Source organism: Ischnura elegans, chromosome 8 (genome assembly GCF_921293095.1).
Source record: "Ischnura elegans chromosome 8, ioIscEleg1.1, whole genome shotgun sequence".
NCBI classification, from domain to species: Eukaryota; Metazoa; Arthropoda; class Insecta; order Odonata; family Coenagrionidae; genus Ischnura; species Ischnura elegans.
The window spans coordinates 106900982-106920983 of record NC_060253.1 but is presented as its reverse complement, the minus strand read 5'-3'; the positions used below and the strand labels follow the sequence as shown (position 1 = coordinate 106920983).

At 39.2% G+C, this 20002-nt stretch overlaps 1 protein-coding gene across 2 annotated transcripts in view; it reads right to left on the bottom strand.

Moving 5' to 3' along the window:
- The window catches only part of LOC124163575, a 286499-nt gene that overhangs the window by 15689 nt on the left and 250808 nt on the right, over positions 1-20002 (bottom strand). For both annotated transcript variants that reach the window (XM_046540564.1, XM_046540565.1), the window contains exons 12-18: positions 18240-18476; positions 17137-17247; positions 16175-16324; positions 13273-13383; positions 11425-11571; positions 7315-7650; positions 1255-1658 (exon numbers count right to left, since the gene is read on the bottom strand). In XM_046540564.1, the coding sequence (XP_046396520.1) occupies positions 1255-1658; positions 7315-7650; positions 11425-11571; positions 13273-13383; positions 16175-16324; positions 17137-17247; positions 18240-18476 (1496 nt within the window). The remainder of the gene's footprint in view (positions 1-1254; positions 1659-7314; positions 7651-11424; positions 11572-13272; positions 13384-16174; positions 16325-17136; positions 17248-18239; positions 18477-20002) is intronic.

The following is a 20002-nucleotide window of genomic DNA, read 5'->3' as shown; positions in this document are numbered from 1 at the left end:
TGGTGAGGTAGCTAAACTTGGAGTTAAGAATGGAAATTATTGCTCAAGAAAATTATTTTAAATAAATTCCTCAGAGTTAGGGCGGAGACTCAAGTTTGAGTCTCCTACCTAACTCTGAAGAAGGTGGTAATGTGCCACCGAAAATTTAGTACTGTGAGTGCTTTTTTATCTTTTTATATGTCCTGTGATTCTGCCCAGCCTGGGGTATTAATATGTTATTTAACTCGTCGAGGAACATTTCGAAGTATCTATTTTAAATAAATAATAATACAAAAAATAATTTTTCATAAAAATAGTTTTTATAGAGTGCATTAAGTTTAAAGGGATAACAACGACAAAATTTTCAGCGTGGGATAGTTCATTTGTACACAAGCCATGAAGGATTTGGCTTTTCAAATATTAAGTTGTAAATGTCCTACCTTATCCGTCTCCTCTTTTTCTTTTAGCTCCTTCTTCTGCTTTTGTCAGTAAATTTTTGTTCAATCAATTTTCCAATGAGCTTCGATGGAAACAAATATTTTCGTTACGACTCTCTATCATTCTCGTTCCTTTAAATGATCGAAGCTCTGCCGTCGGTTTTTGGTGGTCATTTTTTGAACTAATCTCCACGTTAAATTTTAAACGATGAATAACAATCGAGATACAGTAACAACCTTAATAAAAGTGCGACAATATTGTATTGTCATCTGGCACTGAGTTATTGTGAAAATGTCATCTTGATAGCTAGTCGGGAAAGAGTTAAAATTGAGTTGTAAGATTTGACCCGGACAAGATGATAAACAACAGAGCGAGTTTATGAAAACGTTATGAAAAATGCAAGTGGTCGAAAATGAAAAGGAGACTTCGTCGATTTCCACTGATTTATTTTGTCCTGAGACGGAGGGAGGGGGGGGGGTGAGAAGGTTGGTTCCCTTCGTCTCACCAGCGCCGTCCTCCAACGGTTGTTTTCTCAATTCTCAATACAACCTCCACTTGGGGTTTCCAACCCAGCACCTTCCCCTCCCCCCCCCCCCTCCTGATACCCACTCCTTCCACTCTCTCCCCTATCCCCTTCAAGGAGTATATATATATATATATATATATATGTTTGCCTACCATTCAATTTTTGTACTTGATAATGACCTCTACGGTTCGAAACATGTCGTACGGGCAAAATAAATTAGTGGAAATCAACGAAGTCTCCTTTTCATTTTCGAGTATTGACTTCCACATAGTTGAGCCGAATACAATTGAACGAATGCAAGCGGTGTTCACCTGTGTGAGTGTGCGAGGCTGGAGAGGCGGCTGCCCCTGCTGGAGCTGCAACGGGGGCTGCGGGGGCAGGAGGGCACGAGGCCGCCGAACGCCGAGTCCCCGAACCCAGAGAGCCCTCCGCCTCCTCCGCCCCCGCCCGGGCCGCCCCCGAAGCTCCCGCCTCCGGCCGCGCTGCCGTGTGGGGAGTCCTCGTAGAAGCAGAGGCAGCAGGTGCTGCCGGCGGAGTCGTAGGGGGAGTTGAGGGCGGACAGCTTGGGGGCGTGGTGCCGGGTGGGCGTGAGCGGGGGCTGCGATTGTTGCTGCTGCTGGTGCCTCGACAACGCCTCCTCCACCTCCTCCGACCGCGCCTTGCTCTTGGCGCGGTCGTACTGCGCGCGGGCACGCAGCAAGTTCTCGTGCAAGGTCTGGAAGGCGATTGGTAAATGAAGTCCATCGAGAGGATAATCCGCCGCATCAAACAGTCGTAACACTTTTAGTCTCTTTCATGGAGTCATATAATAAGAGGTGTACTCCATAACATAATGAGGTTTACTCAATTATCCTACAAACCCTCTCTAATCCAGAGCTGCTTTTGGGAGAAATTAAATTTCAACACTTTTCATTTTCAAAAAGGTGAAATTTTTCTACTAAGTCATAGGCATTGTGTTAGCTACATATTACTACATTTGAGTGACTGTTTACTATCCGATTCACCGGTTCTATACTAAGGTGTAAAAAGCCACAATGCACTGGTAGACCGTATTAGAGCCATTGAGTACAAATTACAAATAATATCTTAGGTTTTCCCGGCGTATCAGTTGCTGTAAAGTTTCTCGGGTTTTCCACCGGTTGATGTCGTCCATGTCTCCCGACGTTTCGATCAGCGACTTGCTGATCATCCTCAGGGGATCTGCAAGTCGCTGATCGAAGCGTCGGGAGACATGGACGATATCAACCGGTGGAAAACCCGAGAAACTTTTCAGCAAATTACATATAAGTTTATCGGCTGAATGCGACCATTATTCGTCAAGTTAATAAAATAAAAACTTTCAATGGGAAGGCGCACCATAAATATTTACTCAGTTATTCAACCGTGAGATTGGTCGGACAGGTTTGGGTAGAGCTCTCCCTGAACTAAGCCAAACCACAGCGAGTGAACCACACATTCAGGGTAGAGGGGCGAGTTCCTTTCCCTAGGCCTCCTCGCATTTCGCACTGTCATTGTCTGGGGTATTTCGAAGGCTCCACCCAGGACGCGCCAAGTTGTGGGTCTTTTTGTTTCAACATGTCAGTTGAAATTAATCCCCAAAGCTACAAAGTCTTATTTTCACCAGCACATCCCAATAAATGAATATATATTGTTCTAGCACGAGATTAACTGGTGTATATGTAGAGACTCGCTTTGCTCGCTGGGGGGGCTCTGCCCCCCATAGGCCCCCCCCGAAAAAGGCCTGCGGCCTGTTATGCTCACTGTGGGAGGTCTTACACTTTTGTTTGCTACTTGTTACTTAAGGATCGTTTACTTTTAAGCTGGCTAGCTTAGGTATAAGCAATATTTCCACTTTCACGTAAAACGAGCGCATGGTACGAAGGCTACAATATGAACGTAAATATTTATAAAGAGAAACGTTTTTCTGAGGGGCTAAAAAAGTAAAATAAATTTCTACGAGTTTCTCTAACTTATTCAATTCAAATACAAAAAACGTTGAGACCACGTTCCACTGTAACACCCAATGCATACGTAATATCATGACATAACGACTTTACGTATTACAATGAAAAACACGTTTATTAATTATTTTCCACAAAACTCAACCAAATTCTTGATATACGAATAAGATGTAACAGCTGTTCCCCTTCGTAAGCGAATTACGTTGGGACTGAATATCAATATCTAGAACAAATGCGCCTTAGCATGAATTGGGGCTAGTATGACGAATTTTATCGAAATATAATTTATCCTGATCGCGAATGATTTCACTTCAGAAATACCTCTATTTAAAGATTTAATGAATCGGGATACACAAATATCTCAGCTTTAATATCCAACGCAATGCGCAATAAATCTGGTGAGTAACGGATCACAGCCTTTGGTGTACAAGACATTGTGAATGTCAAGATTTCGATAATTTTCACAGTTAAATAACTTAGTCACTCAAGGAAACGTGATTTTCCCAAGAAAAATTATTGAATAAGAAATACCTTTATTTGCACTTATCTTCCATATTGTATTATTCACTGCCTATTCACTCCTGCAGCTCACGGATAACATTGTACATTAAAAAGGACATTAACGGAAAAAAGAACGTACACAAAAATAAAAAGTTATCACTATCACAAAAAATGAAAATATAATCATTTTTACCAACCTATATTATGTAAGACTTGTTTAAAAGTCTTTCTACTACAATCGTGTATCGCCGACAAGATACGAACTATAGTCAACAGCACAAATCATATTTCTAAATTGGCATTTAGTGCACTTGTTAACTTTGAAATTAATAACCACCACACTTTCGATGTAATATACCAAAAACAACAACTAATTTCCTACCTTATATTTCTCCCCTTTTCATTTGAATGCGCTTTGATTTAAACAGATGTTTGTTCTTGCGGAAAGAAGAAGCAAAAAAATAGATACTTCAAATATTACTTTCTTAATTTCCTTCCTTATATTTATCAGTTTTTCGTTTTAATTCCTTTATCTTCTTTCCCAGTTTAGCCCCTCTTGTTTGCATAAACAAAGGTGTTACTATGATTTGTTTCTATCATCGCCGCGCCGCCATTGGAATTTGGTGGCCATTTTTTGAACTAATCCCCATACTCAATTTAATTTGAATAGACAGATAAATAATTGGAAATTTATTGTTTTCATAATGTTTCCTGGGGTTTCAGACAATTTTAGAGGGGGTCTTCATAAGACTTTTTGTCGTATCTCGTCTCTTTCATCCCAAACATTTGTATGAGTGAGTGAATGAATGAATGAATGAATGAGTGGTCGTTAGGGGACTTTATAGAATATAGATATAAACTTAAATAGAGAAGATATCAGTAAATCCTGAAGAATATAGTGTCTTTTCAAATAGGAGATATCCAGCACGCTAAACATAAAACAAATAGGAAACATCATGTAAATAAATTGACTGATTTCAGTTTCATCCAGGTTGACGCCCTTAGGGAAAATTCTGACGAGGTCCTCTGGACCACTCGACCATCAGGCAAATGCTCGGCCCACTAGACCACCACGCCCCCCTAAATGCGCATACACCGTCAAAATTACCATATTTATAACCTCCACAGTCCCTGGATATATACCGTTATTTTTGGTCTGAATTTCATGTTTCCTGGTTAATTAGATGTTAACAAACAAAATTAGCGATTTGTGTGCTTCTGAATGATGCGTTCATCTGTTAGTGAGCACTGAATAAGTTTCAATAAATGACATTTAACTTCGCCATGCGGGAAAAATTCAAACTTCGATGTATTTTATACCATACGCCAGGACCGAAGAGGATTAATTAGTCCTGAAATTGCCGCTTCCCCCGTCCCCTTAACACATTTACTCCCAGAAAACGTTCTGATTGCGAGTGTGAAGATATGTGCAGTCACTTCAAAAGCTTTAGGACAAAGTTTGTGGCGCCACTTCTGCTTCTCGATAAATTTTAGTTTCCCTTGCTGTTTTTGTTTTCCTTGGTCACCGAAACTGTTTCGCTTGCGCGTGAAGTTATATTCACGCAGAGGGCGATGTTACTTGAAAATTGATAATTCTGTTTCGATTTATGTCGGATTTAATGATTATTTCGCGTGCAATTACTGCGTACTTGCACCGGTTTTCACAGTTGGTTTATGTTTTACGTATTATGGAACATTCACAGCTATCACTTGCGGTGGCCTGGTGCGACTGTGATGGTGGTGATCGTGAGATCGAGTCCCTGGCATGGTAAACCATTACGCATATGTTTTTTCACCGAAAAGAGTAAGGGAAACTAAAATTTCTCGAGAAGCAGAAGGCGCCACAAATTTTTTCCGAAAACTTTGGAAAGTGACTGTACGTTGCTCCCATGGTAGTCCTAGGTAATCCGGGGAAATATTTCGGTGATATATGAACTTCTTTCTTGAAAGTGACCCGTGATCATACAGTTACATTTGGTGGTAACGAGGTCAGAATCTAATGTTGCTCAATTTCTACTAGTGACTTTGATATAAATGAAGAATCTTCTGGGCAAGCATATTTCTGGATGAAGGTAAGTTAAAATAGTCTGTAAAATGCCATTTCCTGTTTACTTTTATGAGACTTGCATGTAATTTACAGACAGAAGGCGTCCATATTGAACTTCCGTTTCGCACCCGTAGACTTTCCATCAGTGGGTCTATTTCGACCGGCTTCAAAAATAAACTAACAAGCGGATTAAGTCATTGCAAGCTTCAACAACATATTTTTGACATTTGGACAGCAAAGAGGAGAGCGGATTTTCTTCAAGAGCCTCATACGCTCAGAGTCGGAGAGTATGGTTACGGTGGGTGGAAATGGGTTGATAGTCAAAAGCTTTAAGTGGCTAGCTATTGGGAAAATACTGAAGAACGTAACTACTACTCCTACTTAGGGGAAACAGAAAACGGGTTTGGTCGTAATAAATGTAATTTTTGATTTTATCGAGTCATCCGAAAAAAATAGTTGATCATGCTTCACGAACTGAATGGATTACGACGAAGAGAATTAAATACACCAAAAGATGAAGTTCGCCATGAAAAATACGGATAACAAAAGTCAAATATTTTTTCATGGCGAACTTCATCCCTTGGTGTATTTAACTTTGCACCCGTGCGCGTGACAGCGTACAAAGTCACTTGTTCCTGCAGTGCTTTAAGAGAATTAAAATTTAAAATTGCGATAAAATTTAAAATACCAGTTTGCGTATTGAGCGGAGGTGTTTAAAATTTCCCTCAAGAACCCCTATTATATGCGCGAACAATCAGCTCTCATGTGCCCTCTGTTACGTTGGGCGAAAAAGGGTTATTCCGCCGCAGTGGCTTCTGGGAAAGGAGGTTGTAAATATCTGGAGGTGCTGTTTCCGAGTTTTTAGCGTGGTAAAAGTTCCACCATCTTGTTTTGACAATTTTTGGACTTAGTCTCCCACTTATATTTTGATGTGGCTAAGTTTTATTCCGAAAATGCACTACAATGAGTGAAAAATGCTACTACAATCACTAGCATTTCGCCCGTGACTGTTACTGGATTTTTCGCATAACTCGTGATACTTCTATTAATGTATAAACGCTGGGCCTGTTAGCTACTTTATTAGTGGGAATATCCTTGAAAATATACTTATTTACTGTTATAGTTAGATTTCCGTCGGCTATAATAAATTTAAATACCAGTATAGTTGCAGGTAAAAGACTAGTTTACTTTCGTAAAATTTTATTTTCAGCTGAGCTGGTTGAAGAACGTAACCGAGGTATTTGATAATAATTTTTCCCTGGGAAAAGATGTTTGAGTCATAACTTCGCGAAGCCTACCAATGAAGTAATGTTTACATGGTGCGTTCCATAGGTTATTTCAATGTATCAACGAGTTATGACAACAAATTTCACCAAATAGGTAGCATTGACCCTTCTCAATGTTTTGGTCAAAATGGGCGTGGCTTGTCCTACCCAAGCACCCCCATTCCAGCCTCTTTTCGCTCGAAACCAGTGGTGCCCCCAACAAAGAGTATGAGGGTTCTGGGGGGAACCCTTCGAGGATAGAACGCACCGGGGCCGGGAACCAAGCCAGTGGCTTATACGCCCGATCACCCGGGGAGGGGCTGGAGAGGAAGGAAAAAGGATAGAGGCGCCGCCGCGACAGGAGCCCGACGACGCCTTTGGGAAAGGATAGGAGCGGAAGGAACGGGACAGGGAAAAACACCTCAATGCTATAGAAGCGAAGAGGGCCCTACTAAAAAGCGAAACCAAGCAAAGCTATTAATGTTCTAACGATTTTGGAGAATCATTCTATGAGGAAGAATGATCCAACGATCAAATCGTTAGATCGGTGCCCCCTACAGATAATCACAACCACCTTGCTTCGGGAGTGTTTCTCACCTTGGTGGTTTTGGGCTCGGAGGCGGAGAGCGTGAATGCGGCCGTGGCCATCTTGAGTTCGTTGAGGTAGACGAAGGAGAGGGCGCTGCCCGAAGCGGACACCTTCGCCTCGAGGCGGTCCACGACGAACGGCTGGCGGATGACCTTGAGCATGCGGAGGTCCGAGGAGGAGCCGACGGGCGTCACCCCCCCAGACACGAGACCCCCGGCACCCCCGTCCACCCCGGCACCCTCACCCACCACCTGACCCCCCGGGTCCCCTTTCACGCGCCTCGAACCTCCAACCGCCTTGCACACCAACAGGATATCCGTGAACAGGAACACATGGGCGTCCACCTGAGGAATAAGAAAGCCGCCCCGTGAGGATGCTCTCCATTTCTACATACCATCATACCAAAAGGCAGTGGCGCCGACTCCATGGGGCCTGAGGGGCCCGAGCCCCCTCAAAAAATCGTTATGGGAGTGAGGAAAAATATTTTAGGCTTGTCGATTTTCCCCAGTGCCCAGATATCAGCATTCGAGTTATCAGGGTTCTAATGATGATCATATGACTCTTCTAAAATGCTTGAAAAACTTAAAACTTACTACTTATAAAATTTCCCGGGGCAAGATCCCCGGTTTGGGCCCCCACAATAATTTTTGTAAGTCGGCATCCCTGCCAAAAGGCCATAATAAAATAGGGTAATAAAACGATGAATTGACCTTATAAGTTCATAATATAATTTGCTTGAATGTATGTTCAGATATATTATATCAGTGCTGTGTTTGCATTTGAATTGTAAAACATGCATTATGACAATAGAGGCTAATATCACCCTTCATTGGAATGCAAAACAAGTTGTCATATCTCAGGTGTGACAACTTGTTTCATTCATTAAGAAAATATTCAGATTCTAGAACAAATTATGATTCTATATCTACGTCCTACCCCGCAATCCGCCTAAAATGGCGTGTGGCAGGAGGTGTTAGGACACCAGTCGCTTGCATACAAAAAGCAATTGCTCAAGCAAGATTACGACTAGAGTTTATTAAAGTCGTTTATGGTTCGGGGGAAAAACGAACTCCCATATCTATTCGTTTGACAAAATATCTGTGTTAATTAATCTCTTCAGTCGAACATGGAGATATTGTGGGGCTCATGTATTATGCTCTCCGTTCCGCTCTGAAAGAGATATTCTCAATTGCTCAAGCAGTTTAATCCTTGCCTTAAGCGGCTCCTAGCCTAATTCGGTCAACAACTGTGTAGCGCTTTCTGTACGACAGTAGCAGTTTTCGACGAAAAAAGATAGTGCACAAAATAAGTCAACCAAGTATGGGAAGATTAAGAGTCCTCAGAAACCGAAACGAAATGACGTAGATAAAAATATATTCCTAATTTTAAAAATCAAGGAAAAGAGTAGGAAGATGCGCAGGTGAGAATGGGGATTTGAAGGTAGCGTGGGCCGAGGTGGGCCGCCAAACATCTGGGAGTATAGTGAATTCGTGTCCTTGGAGTAAAGTACGTGTTAAGTACTCGATAGGTGAGGGTAGCGTTTATTCTGGAAACATCAAGAGGCATGTGAATTTCAGAAGCATTCAGGGTAGTGCTATTGTGTAGGTTCCTTACTTTTCCTTGTTCTTAGAGGTCTATTTGCGGTGCGTACTCGAAAGATTCAATCCAATTTTGATTATGGGACCTTTCGGTGACAAGCCCTCGTTAAAATGAGTTTAGTCATCTATCTTATATCATCACTGATTGTGATACTTTTTGAAAAATAAACAGACACGCATTTTCCATTTTCAATCCGCCGCCGCCAGGCGGTAATAGGGTGGTTTCCTATTATTTTTTATTGCCTAAATCGAAAGAGTATTACTCCTGGAGTACGCATTTCACGCTTTTAGATTTTTAAATGACGATATCTATTTTTCGCGATTAAATGAAAAGTGAAAACTTTCAAGCGCGCGTAAACGCGACGGCTAAATATGAGCGCTGGGAAAAGTCCGTGTGACGTCGTTCTGGGTCCCGCAGCCGCAAGTGAGGTGACCTTGGGGCGAGACTTTGAGAGCTGACACGACGCAGGCTGCTAGCAGGTAGCAGAATACCCAGCTAGCAGGTAGCGCTTGGCTTAAATAAGGATTATTAATACCTTATCAAACGAGGAAAACTTTCCTACCTTAGCCATTTTTAATAGGTGATTATTAAGAGACGTTTCCCTGAGCTCTGTGGCTCATGCATGCATTGGTAATCTCAAACGATGTAAAACTCCTATCTACTCGTATAGAAACTAGGTCCCTGTGACGTCACGTGGAGTGGCATCGCATGGGTGCCAATCTGGCCTTTTTCAAATGAGGATAAAATTGACCATTGCCGTTCGTCTAAAATGGGATTTCTAAAACGAAATGATTAGTATATTATGAATACACTAATGGTGGGTAACGAATCACAATCAATGTCTTTCCTTTTCTTTGATGAGGGAAACTACCCTATTTAAAAATATTGCATATTTTTCCCTTTCATCAACCGAATTCATTGAATGGATTGCGATTTCGGTTTTGAGGTTACCTCATTTTATTTACTCTTTACCTACTCATGAATTTCAGGAAACGTCACAGTGGCTTGAGATAAAGAATATGTATGCGTAAAGAGGATGGAATGTGCGAATTAGACGGAAGAGTCTTGATTGGCCAACGGATTCCTCGAGAAAAATATTTCTCATATTTTTTTCCGGAATAATATAAAAATCTTGGAAGGTTTAAGTTGAAAGTCTTGTAGCGCGGTCGATGTCATCATGCAGTCTTCAGTAGCAGCTAAGCAATGATTTTAGTTCAGCTAACATCTGGAAAGCATTTACAAAGTTTGCGAATGAGACGGTGTTCAGACACAGTGGACCGTCCGACGTTAAAACCACGGCTCTGCACTATTCGCATCTTCTGTCCACACCCTTCCCTGTAATCACCGCGGGGGTTTTACCATTGGATTATTCGTAGAATATATTCTTATTATCATCCATCCTCCTTTTTTATTGATCTTCCTCTTGTTTTTCTTCCCATTGAGAGGATTGGATTTGCTATTTTAGGTTATTTTTTCGTTATTCATCTGTTCCTCATGCTCTATTCAATCCAACCTCCTGCCTTTAAATAATCCCACAATCGAATTTTCCCCATAAAGATTATATTATAATTACTGATGGTGTCATTTTCTCCATTACCCTTTTAATTTGTCCTGTACTTGACCATACATTTTCCTAAACCCCCGCCTAAAAAAAACTAGTAATTCGTTCATTTATGTCTCCTGGAATTATATAGTTATTAATTACAATATTAGCATTAATATTTTCTTTTGATTTCACCAAAATCACATATATTTAGCGTTAAAAACAACTGCCCACATCTTTCATAAATAGGATAGACAGAATGGCGAAAACTACGTATCTGCCTAATTGAAATTTTGATTTATTGGAGGGATTTTTAAGAATAGCCATGGAAAAAATTCAATAGACCGCAAAATGGAGCCAGAGACTTTTGACTTTTCGGAACCATGCGCAGATCACCACGCAATCAATTGATTCGGCTCCTTGATTCACTTGGCATCTCACAAAGCAAAGGTCTGCGGCTCGATTCCCGGTCCAGGAGTTTTATTTTAAATGGTAATTCACGTGAAATTTACCACCATTTATGAGGTAAAGGGTCTAGCAGGTTAAGATGGTGAAAAGTACCCCCCAGATATTTTGAAAAGTAAAAAATATACACTCAAAGTGCATCCAAAGTTATGTGTTTCCTAAAATTTTTAATTTAATTTTGAAAATTTCACACTTATGTTAAAGTTTAGTTTTCGGTCAAAACATTTTGAAAAAAATCAGAATGGTAGAACGTAATAGTATTTTAATTTTAAAATAAAGGAAACGATTTTACAAAAAATGAAAACTGAAGATATGGCTTTAAAAAAACTAAAAATCGTGTTTCAGTTTTTTATTGGTTATTGTCCATTGTTGAGGCCTGAAACTTTGGGAAAACACATAATTTTGGATGCACTTAAAGTGTCTATTTTTTATTTTTCAAAATATCAGGGGGAATTTTTCACCATCTTAACCTGCTAGAACCCTTTGAAATGTGTTCATCGAATGGTGTCACCTTGGAGGTTGATTGGTCCCTCAGCCTAACGTCGGCTTCCATGAGAAGGTGCCTCCTCTGGTGTGGCCTGCATCCCGGCATCGGACGCGTCAGATCAAGTTCAGAGTATTGCCTCACCATCTTCTCCGTCTCATCGTCCTTGGTTTCCTATTTGGAGAGAGTGCCACAAATGATTCCGAAACAAACACGATCAAGAATGCCATCAAATATCATGCTGAACTACTTTAAGTAGATTGGCTGACGCTAGATGTACAATATATTTTTAGCGGTCTTCGCATTGTGATGACCATACGAAGCTAAATGTATAATATAATGAGAATTTCATGATAAAAAAGGAAAAATCGATTAAAAAATAACGCATATGGTATTACAGGTGTAGATATAATTTTTAAGGATTTTAATAAGGATTATTTTGTAAGGATTATTATAATGAGATAGTAGATTTTCTTTGGCCTTTTGAAAATGAAGAAATTCATTGCAAAAGTACAAGAATAATAATGTACATGGAACCTTCAAGATGAGGTGTAATTGACACCCGCAAGAGAGTTATTTTGCGTTACGTAGAGATTTGAGTCCCGTAAAGTAAATTAAAAGAAAATATTTACTCAAATTATTTGGAAATCTATCCTTGAATTGCTTGTCACCTTGCAGATGCATTTTGATACAATAAATACTCATTGTTACTTTTACCAAACCAGGAAAAACACACTCAAACTGCATTATATCAACCGATAATCTGCTTGTCAAAATGAAGAAACTAGGTTATTTGCGCGGTATCTGTCGTGGTCTCATCCGTGACTTATTCCTAGATATGCCCCGGATCAAACTGCGCCAGAATATACTTATTTTTACGAGACGTGCCCCGATTTCCCTGACTATTCCGCAAACAAATGCCACGAAGAAAGGTTAGGCCAAGGACCTCGAGGCTGAGGAAATTGTCTTCGTCTTAATTACCCCAAAAATGGACGACCTAAATCTGAAACAATCATAGTGTGCGTCCAATGAGACCCCACTTTGAAAGGTCGACGGATAAAATTTGTTGAGCACGCGAGGGAGGGCGGATTAAAGGAAGTTCAAAAGCGGCCAAATGGCTTCCAATGACCTCAACTGTCCCCTTTCTCTTCAGCTATTAATAGCTATACCTCCGTCGCTCATTCAGGCAACATGGTGATGGGGTGATTACACGGAATTCCATGATAAATCAATTTAGAAAACAATAAGAAGTTTTTCACGGACTAATATTAGTATCTTGATGCTATGTAACCGTATAATGCTTCAAAATACAAAATATAAACCATAGATTATCATCGTCGTCCTCATGAAGTCGTCCATCATATGAAATGAGGTAGAGATATAAAAGTCAAACTTGAAAATTTTTTTTTAACCACAAGATACGCATAGTAATCGCATATTTTGAACATCGAGTAATTTTTTTTCACAGAGAATTAATGCGAGAAAATATTAATATTCCAGGTGTTATTCTCATCAAAAGTGCTCTACGCAATTATCAGAGTTTGTTGCTCAATTTTAATATATACTTCATTCATAACGTTGAAATTACAAGGGTTGCATTTTGCAGTATTCCAATTTTCCCTCCCTCAAACTAATTCAAGTAGTTACTTCTTACAAATATGGAGATGGATTTTCTTCTTGCCTATATGCGAACAGGAACTCAGATTAATTGTAGTAGAAATACTACTAATTGCAATAAAAATATTAACTAAACTTTCCTGACAGTTTCCGGTAGGATTTTGCTGGTAGTCAAAAAAATATTTATGTGATTTTTCACATAAAATGAAAAAAAATCAATGGAATAAAAGGAAGGATAATTAAACAAGGATCCCTTACAACCACGTCGTAGGCCTCTATCCTGGCGATGACTCCCCGCAGCCTCTCCTGTTCCTGTCGCTGCCGCAGAGTTGAGTTCACGCCGTTCACAAACTCATCCACGGACTTGATCTGAAATAAGCAGAGGATGAATACAGGGAGGATCGAACATGATCGGAATCATTTGTCATTTTTAAGACCAATCAAATGTGGAGGAGCTTCTTTTAATAGTATTGATAATCAGTAAAATGAGTTATCTTCTTGATCTGTGAATACATGCCTAGACTATTTCTTGAGGTATTATGTTTATTAAATAAACACTGAAGGCCAACATTTCGGGTTAGTTATTACTCTATTATAAGGGTGTGATTGGAAATATATTTTCAAGGTCGAAACATAAAAATTATTTCTTTTTTATTATTGGCTCTTTCTATTTCTTTATGTTCGTTCTAATTTAAATTTTAAAATTACTTTTTCACTCTAAATTATTGGAACAGATGAATAAAACCTTTTAAAAATTAATTATATCATTAAATTTTAAACTTATTTCCATATCAATAAAGTTCTGAAATTTTTGCCTTAAATGTTATTTTTAACTAAAAATAAACAAAATATAGGATACTTACAAATGAAAAAGTTGGGTGAGAAGCCAAGGGGTACAAGTGATTTCTCTTTACCATGCAGAAATTACGTTAAGAAAACAAACGAGTTCAATTAGTTATTTAGTAGTGCATTTGATTTTCTACACTATGTGAGCACAGAACAGAGACTCACTCGTTTCCCTTGGAAATCAAGTTTTTGGTTTTTTTTTCTAACAATTGACTAAACCAATCTCTGTTGAGAAAAAAATCATTTGTACTCGCTGGCTTCTCATCTCTTCAATTCTAATAATCCAACTATGTATTCCCATGAAAAAGAGGACTATCTGGGTAATGATCAATGAGGAGCGTCATCACACATCCTTCCCATCATTTTAACTTTTCCATTTACTCCAATTTAGGTACTTACGGGTGTAGTGGTGCAGCTAGGAATTAAGGGAAAAGGGGGGGGGGGGGTTTAGGCGCAACTGATACCGGGGAGTCTGAGGGTGTGGTATACATGTCAGGGTAAATGGGAGGTGCGGGGGCCCTCCACCAGAAAATTTTTCAGATAAATGGTTCTAAATGGTGAGTTTTACGGCCTTCTGAGTGATATTTATATTAATCCTTACACTATTCTATAAGTAATAATAATCCAATTGAGTGAAATTGATAAAATTTAAAAACTTCTTTGAGATCGGGGGAGGGGGGGTGGGGGGTTATCCCCCAAAACCCATCCTCGCTGCGCCACTGTACGGGTGTACAAATTACATAATCTACTATTTCTAAGCTAAAATACTTGTTTGTAATAGTACAGGTTTATGGAAGTATTTTGTTACATTGACTATTTTGGAGAAGCTTAAATTGCGTCGGTGAAGAGGAGGTATTGTATAAAAAAGTAGAAAATTGGGTATTTACTTTCAAGGAAATTTAAGAAATATTTAGATAAAATTTCCATAAATATGTTTCAACATTTAAATCATTTCAACACTTTGGAATATATTTCTTTCAAAGTTCTGTATGCTATGGTCCGCAAATCGAAATGGTGACAATATAAACACAGATTCGCAATATGGTACAAGTTTTAGGTTGTATTATAGGTTACCTGAAGCCCCCCTATGTACATTAGTTTTCTATCCTTTTCTGTATCTATTTCATTTAACACTCATTATCATATTTTGATCTCCGAAGACGTTTATATTGGTCAACTGGAATAAATAAGAGAAATGACGAATTTTTGCTGCGTCTCGAGTTTATGAGCCAATGAGCATTGTAAGCCATTGAGTCTTTCAATTTTGTTGAATTATTTTTCTCATGACATTTCCCTGATCTTCTGCTGGTACCAGAGACATTTCGTAACCCGGAGACCAGAGTGCGTCTTTGGCTGCTGCGTCTACCTTCTCATTCCCGGTTATTTCCTTATGTCCGGGGATACAAGCGAATCTTGAATTGGTTAGGACGCAGTCACCTATCCTCAAACGGGATAAAACGATTTCCTCACGGCGGACATTCCATTAACAAAAAAGGCGTTTAAATGTAACATTAAGTGATGAGGAATCTAAAGGAAAGCGATCGAACTACAAAGAAAAAGGCGTATAAGACACTAATCCGACCGATTTTAGAGTACGTGTCACTAGTGTGGGACCCGTATGAAAAGGGACGAACAGAATCCATAGAGAAGGTGCAAAGAAAGACAGCAAGGTACGTAATGGGTTAACATAAAAAGACCGAAAGTGTCGGCAAAATGCTGAAAGTACTGGGATGGGACACACTAGGACGGAGAAGAAAAATAAATAGGCTTTGCGCACTCTTCCGCACACTGAAAGGGGAAAAGGCATGGGGTGAACTACGGAAGAAGATTGAATACCCCAGCTATATTGTTAGGAATGACCACCAATACAAGATGAAATGCCGGCCACAAAGGACTAACGTAAAGAAATTCTCGTACCTCAACAGGACGATTACGGAATTTAATAGACTCCCTGAAGAACTCTTTAAGCCCTACCCTAACAACATAAAGATTTTCAAAAAGAGGTGTAAAGGCGAGAAAAAATTAATTAAATAAATTAATGGAAAATTAATATCATTGCATTTTCAACATTCACTACCTAGTTTCATTTTAGTGATGTATTTTTCATTTACCATATTTTTGTTTGTTTTTTAAAAATTTTGTATAAACTGTTACCACCTGGCAAATAGCCAACTTGTAACTTGTACAATAATAATTCCTCACAGAGGTCTGTCACGAAGATATTTTCATTAAAGCTGAAAATTTGATATGGGCACTGGAACTCGTTTCGAGAAAAATAACGTGGAATGCCTGGAATTGACCAGCGCGATCTCACCATGGTGTCGAGGCTGTCGATGTCTGCAGGGTCCTCGGAGTGCTTCTGGATGGCTTTGAGGAGCAGAGAGTACTTGGTCAGCCGCTGCATCGGCTTCACCACTATGTCCTGCAGACGCAATCGGTTGCACTCCTTCCTCGTCTCACACCACTGCAACGGAACAATGGAAGCCATGAGTCACACAGCAAAGGATTGTGTCCATAGCAATCACTCATTGTTTATTCGGATTCCGAACGATTAATCATATTTTCAAATGATTACTCGAGTACTCACATGAATACTTGAGTAAACACATGAATATCCGAATGACTAAAGCAATATTCAAAATTATTAAAAAATATGAATATCCAAATGATTACTTCGATATTGAAATGATTGCAATGAATTTTCGATGATTGAAAAATATCTGGCATTGAGTTCGATTACATATTATACTACAGCTTAGAACAACTGTGTGGAAATATTATCCTTATCCTTGAATTCTACAGAAATTATGGATCATGGCAATATTAAACCGGCTATGTATTTGGGTTTTATGAGTACAGATATTAGAGTCCTTGGTTTACAATAGAAAATATTTGACCAAAAAGAATTTTACCGAACTTAAGATAAAAAAATAGGCTACATATTAATAAGGCTGAGCTAAAATGAAAACGTTTGTAATATTAATTTTAACCCTTACTAATAATCAGTATATTTATTTTCAAAACGTGAGTAATATTTAAAAATATTAATTTCAAACCATACAAAAATTTCACAAGGAAATTTCATGGACGATTAATTTTATTAATTTGGCTGCTTATCCGTAAAATAAGTAAGAAGACTATTTATTTCATCCCATACCAGCATCCATGTCAAAAAATGTCGAGATTTCACTCAAAAATGAAAAGAGGATGTGATATTATGTATCCCATGTGATATAACGGCGAAGAAGTTAGATTAGTTGAAGAGATGATACTCACGACAAGATAAGCAGCGAAGAGCTCGTTCTCTTGGATCTTCTCCCGGCAGTAGTGTTGACAGCGGGACTGATCCCCACAGTACTTGGTATACGGGTGAAATATCTCTCTAAACTGCAATAAAAACACGATCATAACATGCGATTAACTCTCACAACCCATATTTATAATGGAAGGCTAAAGCTCAGGGGTAATTTTGCATAAACGTGAGATTATTGACCAGTCATTTGTACGTAATAAGTGGGTCAAAATAAGGGTACGTCAGACTAGAAGGTGTGACGCATCATCTAATAATAGTGCGCATTCTACGTAAAGATAGTAAATCTTTCCATGTTACCCGTGAATTGAGAGAAAAAAATTTCAGATGAAATTTTGCCCAGCAAGACCAAAAGTAGATGTATTTACAGTGGTTAAAGTTAAAGCTAAGAAAATTACATGCAATACCTTCCTTAAAAGATTATTTTCAATATGAAAATTTCAGCAGTTGCAAATCTTATCCGCTACAAAATTGTGAGTTATATACCACAAAGGTGTAGTAAACCAGTACTGCTATTTGCGCCATCAAAATGCAAAGTTTCACCGGGATAATTAACAGTTAAACATTACTCTAACGTAAAAAACCGATTATTACTAGAACTAATAAAAATATCCAATCCAGGAGACATTCCCGGCTGCATCTTTGATGTCGGGTTTCCATTCGTCCTGAAGGACGTCGGCATTCTCATCTATAAAGAAACTCTCATTCATTTCCAATGATTCCCAACCAGTGCGCGTCTTTTTCAAGTAATTACCTCAATAAATATAAAAGTGTGGGTTAAGCCTCTTTTCTAGCAATCCACCTCGTAAAAGTCGATATTATTTTCAACGGATTATTGCTGTTTAAAACATATTTGGCCTGGAGCCAGGTAGAACTTTCAATTTAAATGAAGTCCACCCGAATAAACCCAGGATCCTGGCAATACTTAATCGATGTCATCAGTGTCTTTTATAAATCTAGAAATAAAATTTACTTGTTTCCAAAGAAATAATTTAACCTGCAGAAATCATATCGAGCTTAAGGTAGAATTCGATCTGGATGCCTATCCGTAAATTTTATTCATGCTCACCTTGAGGAACCCTTCCTTCATGTCCTTGGGGTCGAGGGGTCGTGGGTGCAGGGGGTTGATCCCCGCGAGTCCCTCCCGCCATCGGCGCGCCTGCTGCACCATGGGTAGCAGGTGGCGGCGCCAGAAGGTCAGGTTGGCGTCGTGGATCTCGCGGATGTTGCTGAACAGGCACTCCGTGTCCACTTCGGTGAGAATGCCCGTGGACGCCTGCAGGCTGAGTAGGCACGCCAGAAACAGCTGCGGAGGAGTGGGAAAACATAGTGAGGCCACAAATCTCCAATCACTTCTCTCCAAACCGCAATCGACAAGGGCACAAAATATCGAGCCAAAGTATCTCACTCGCTGAGGAGACAACGCGAGAGTGATGTTCGGGATTTTAACGACGATGTTAATTTCTGAAACTATACAGAAAATGTAGAAAATGTGTCTCGGCTTACTTCCCTATTAGCCTTGGTATTCATAGAAGTATTTGATGGCATTCGAAATCCAAAGTAATGCGAAGGGCATCATGTGAGGCCGTAATGGGAAAATTTAATTCTCGAAATCGCGTCCTAGGTTCTCATTATGAAGGTAAATTAAAAATCCTTATAATAAAATTAAAAAAGAAAAGGAGAAAAATTCAACTGGATTCAATGAAATGATTAGGATTGTTATTGGTATTCTTTGAATCGTGAAATAGAAAATAAATTCAGGTGCCTCCTGGGATAATACCTCCACTGGGATACGAACTCAGGTAACTCATGGATAGGATAACAGACAATTTGCTTTAGCTCACTACACCAAGTAGTAAATTTGAAATTAGTGTATCTAGACGACATCTATACGAGAAATCCAAACAAGCGAAATCTCTCAAAGCCGGGCCTGTGGGGAAGAAAGTCATGAAAATGCTTATTAATTTCCCGGATATATTCAGAAAATAATGCCGCTGTTTAAATTCCGCGACATATATCTCGTAATGTCTCCTTGTGATTAACCCGTGACATAGCGATCTGAAATCGATAAAAGCCGAGAGATAAAGAGCATAGGTTTCTGTCTTTCCCAGAAAATGTGTATTTCTCTCTCTTTCTATGCCGACTTAATCTCTTAGCAATACTTCAAAATCCGAAGCATACTTCTTGAACGTGGAATGGTTTGGAGAAACATCTATTCCTTACCAACTTCACTACAGTAATTCATTAAATGGCCAAGTCGATCGATCCATTATCCTGGTAATTGCGTTTTAGGCCAATATTGACCATGTGCCAAGCTTCAAATGACAATTTTGAAGAATTAATTCTTAAAAAAAATTGATAAATCGACCCCAGTTACCGAGCCCCTGGGCCCCGCATCGCGTAGCTCAGACTAGACCCGCGATCGAAAAATCGCTCTCATTTCCTTGGTCGCAAACTTTTGTCCAAGATTTCTTGATAGAATTCTTAAGAAATGTCAATTCCATACTGTGATATAAATTTCCCCAGATACATATTTCGCCAGCGAAACATAATGTCTACTTTATTTCAAATTTCACACGAAAAATGGTTACGCCATTTTGTGTAGTAAAACCATTCACATGTGAACCAAATCTTCAAAAATCATGGATAATACTGCCAAAACATTCGGTTAATGGAATGTTGTATTTTTTGTTCCATAAAAATGATACCATCGCAACACCACCTGCTTAAATTCTAAGAATTTCGGAGAAAAACGAGATCGCGCGCATTTTTGCTAAATTGGTCATGTTTTGGGCTACTGTATCTCAGCAACGGATAAAATTTATCTAAAAT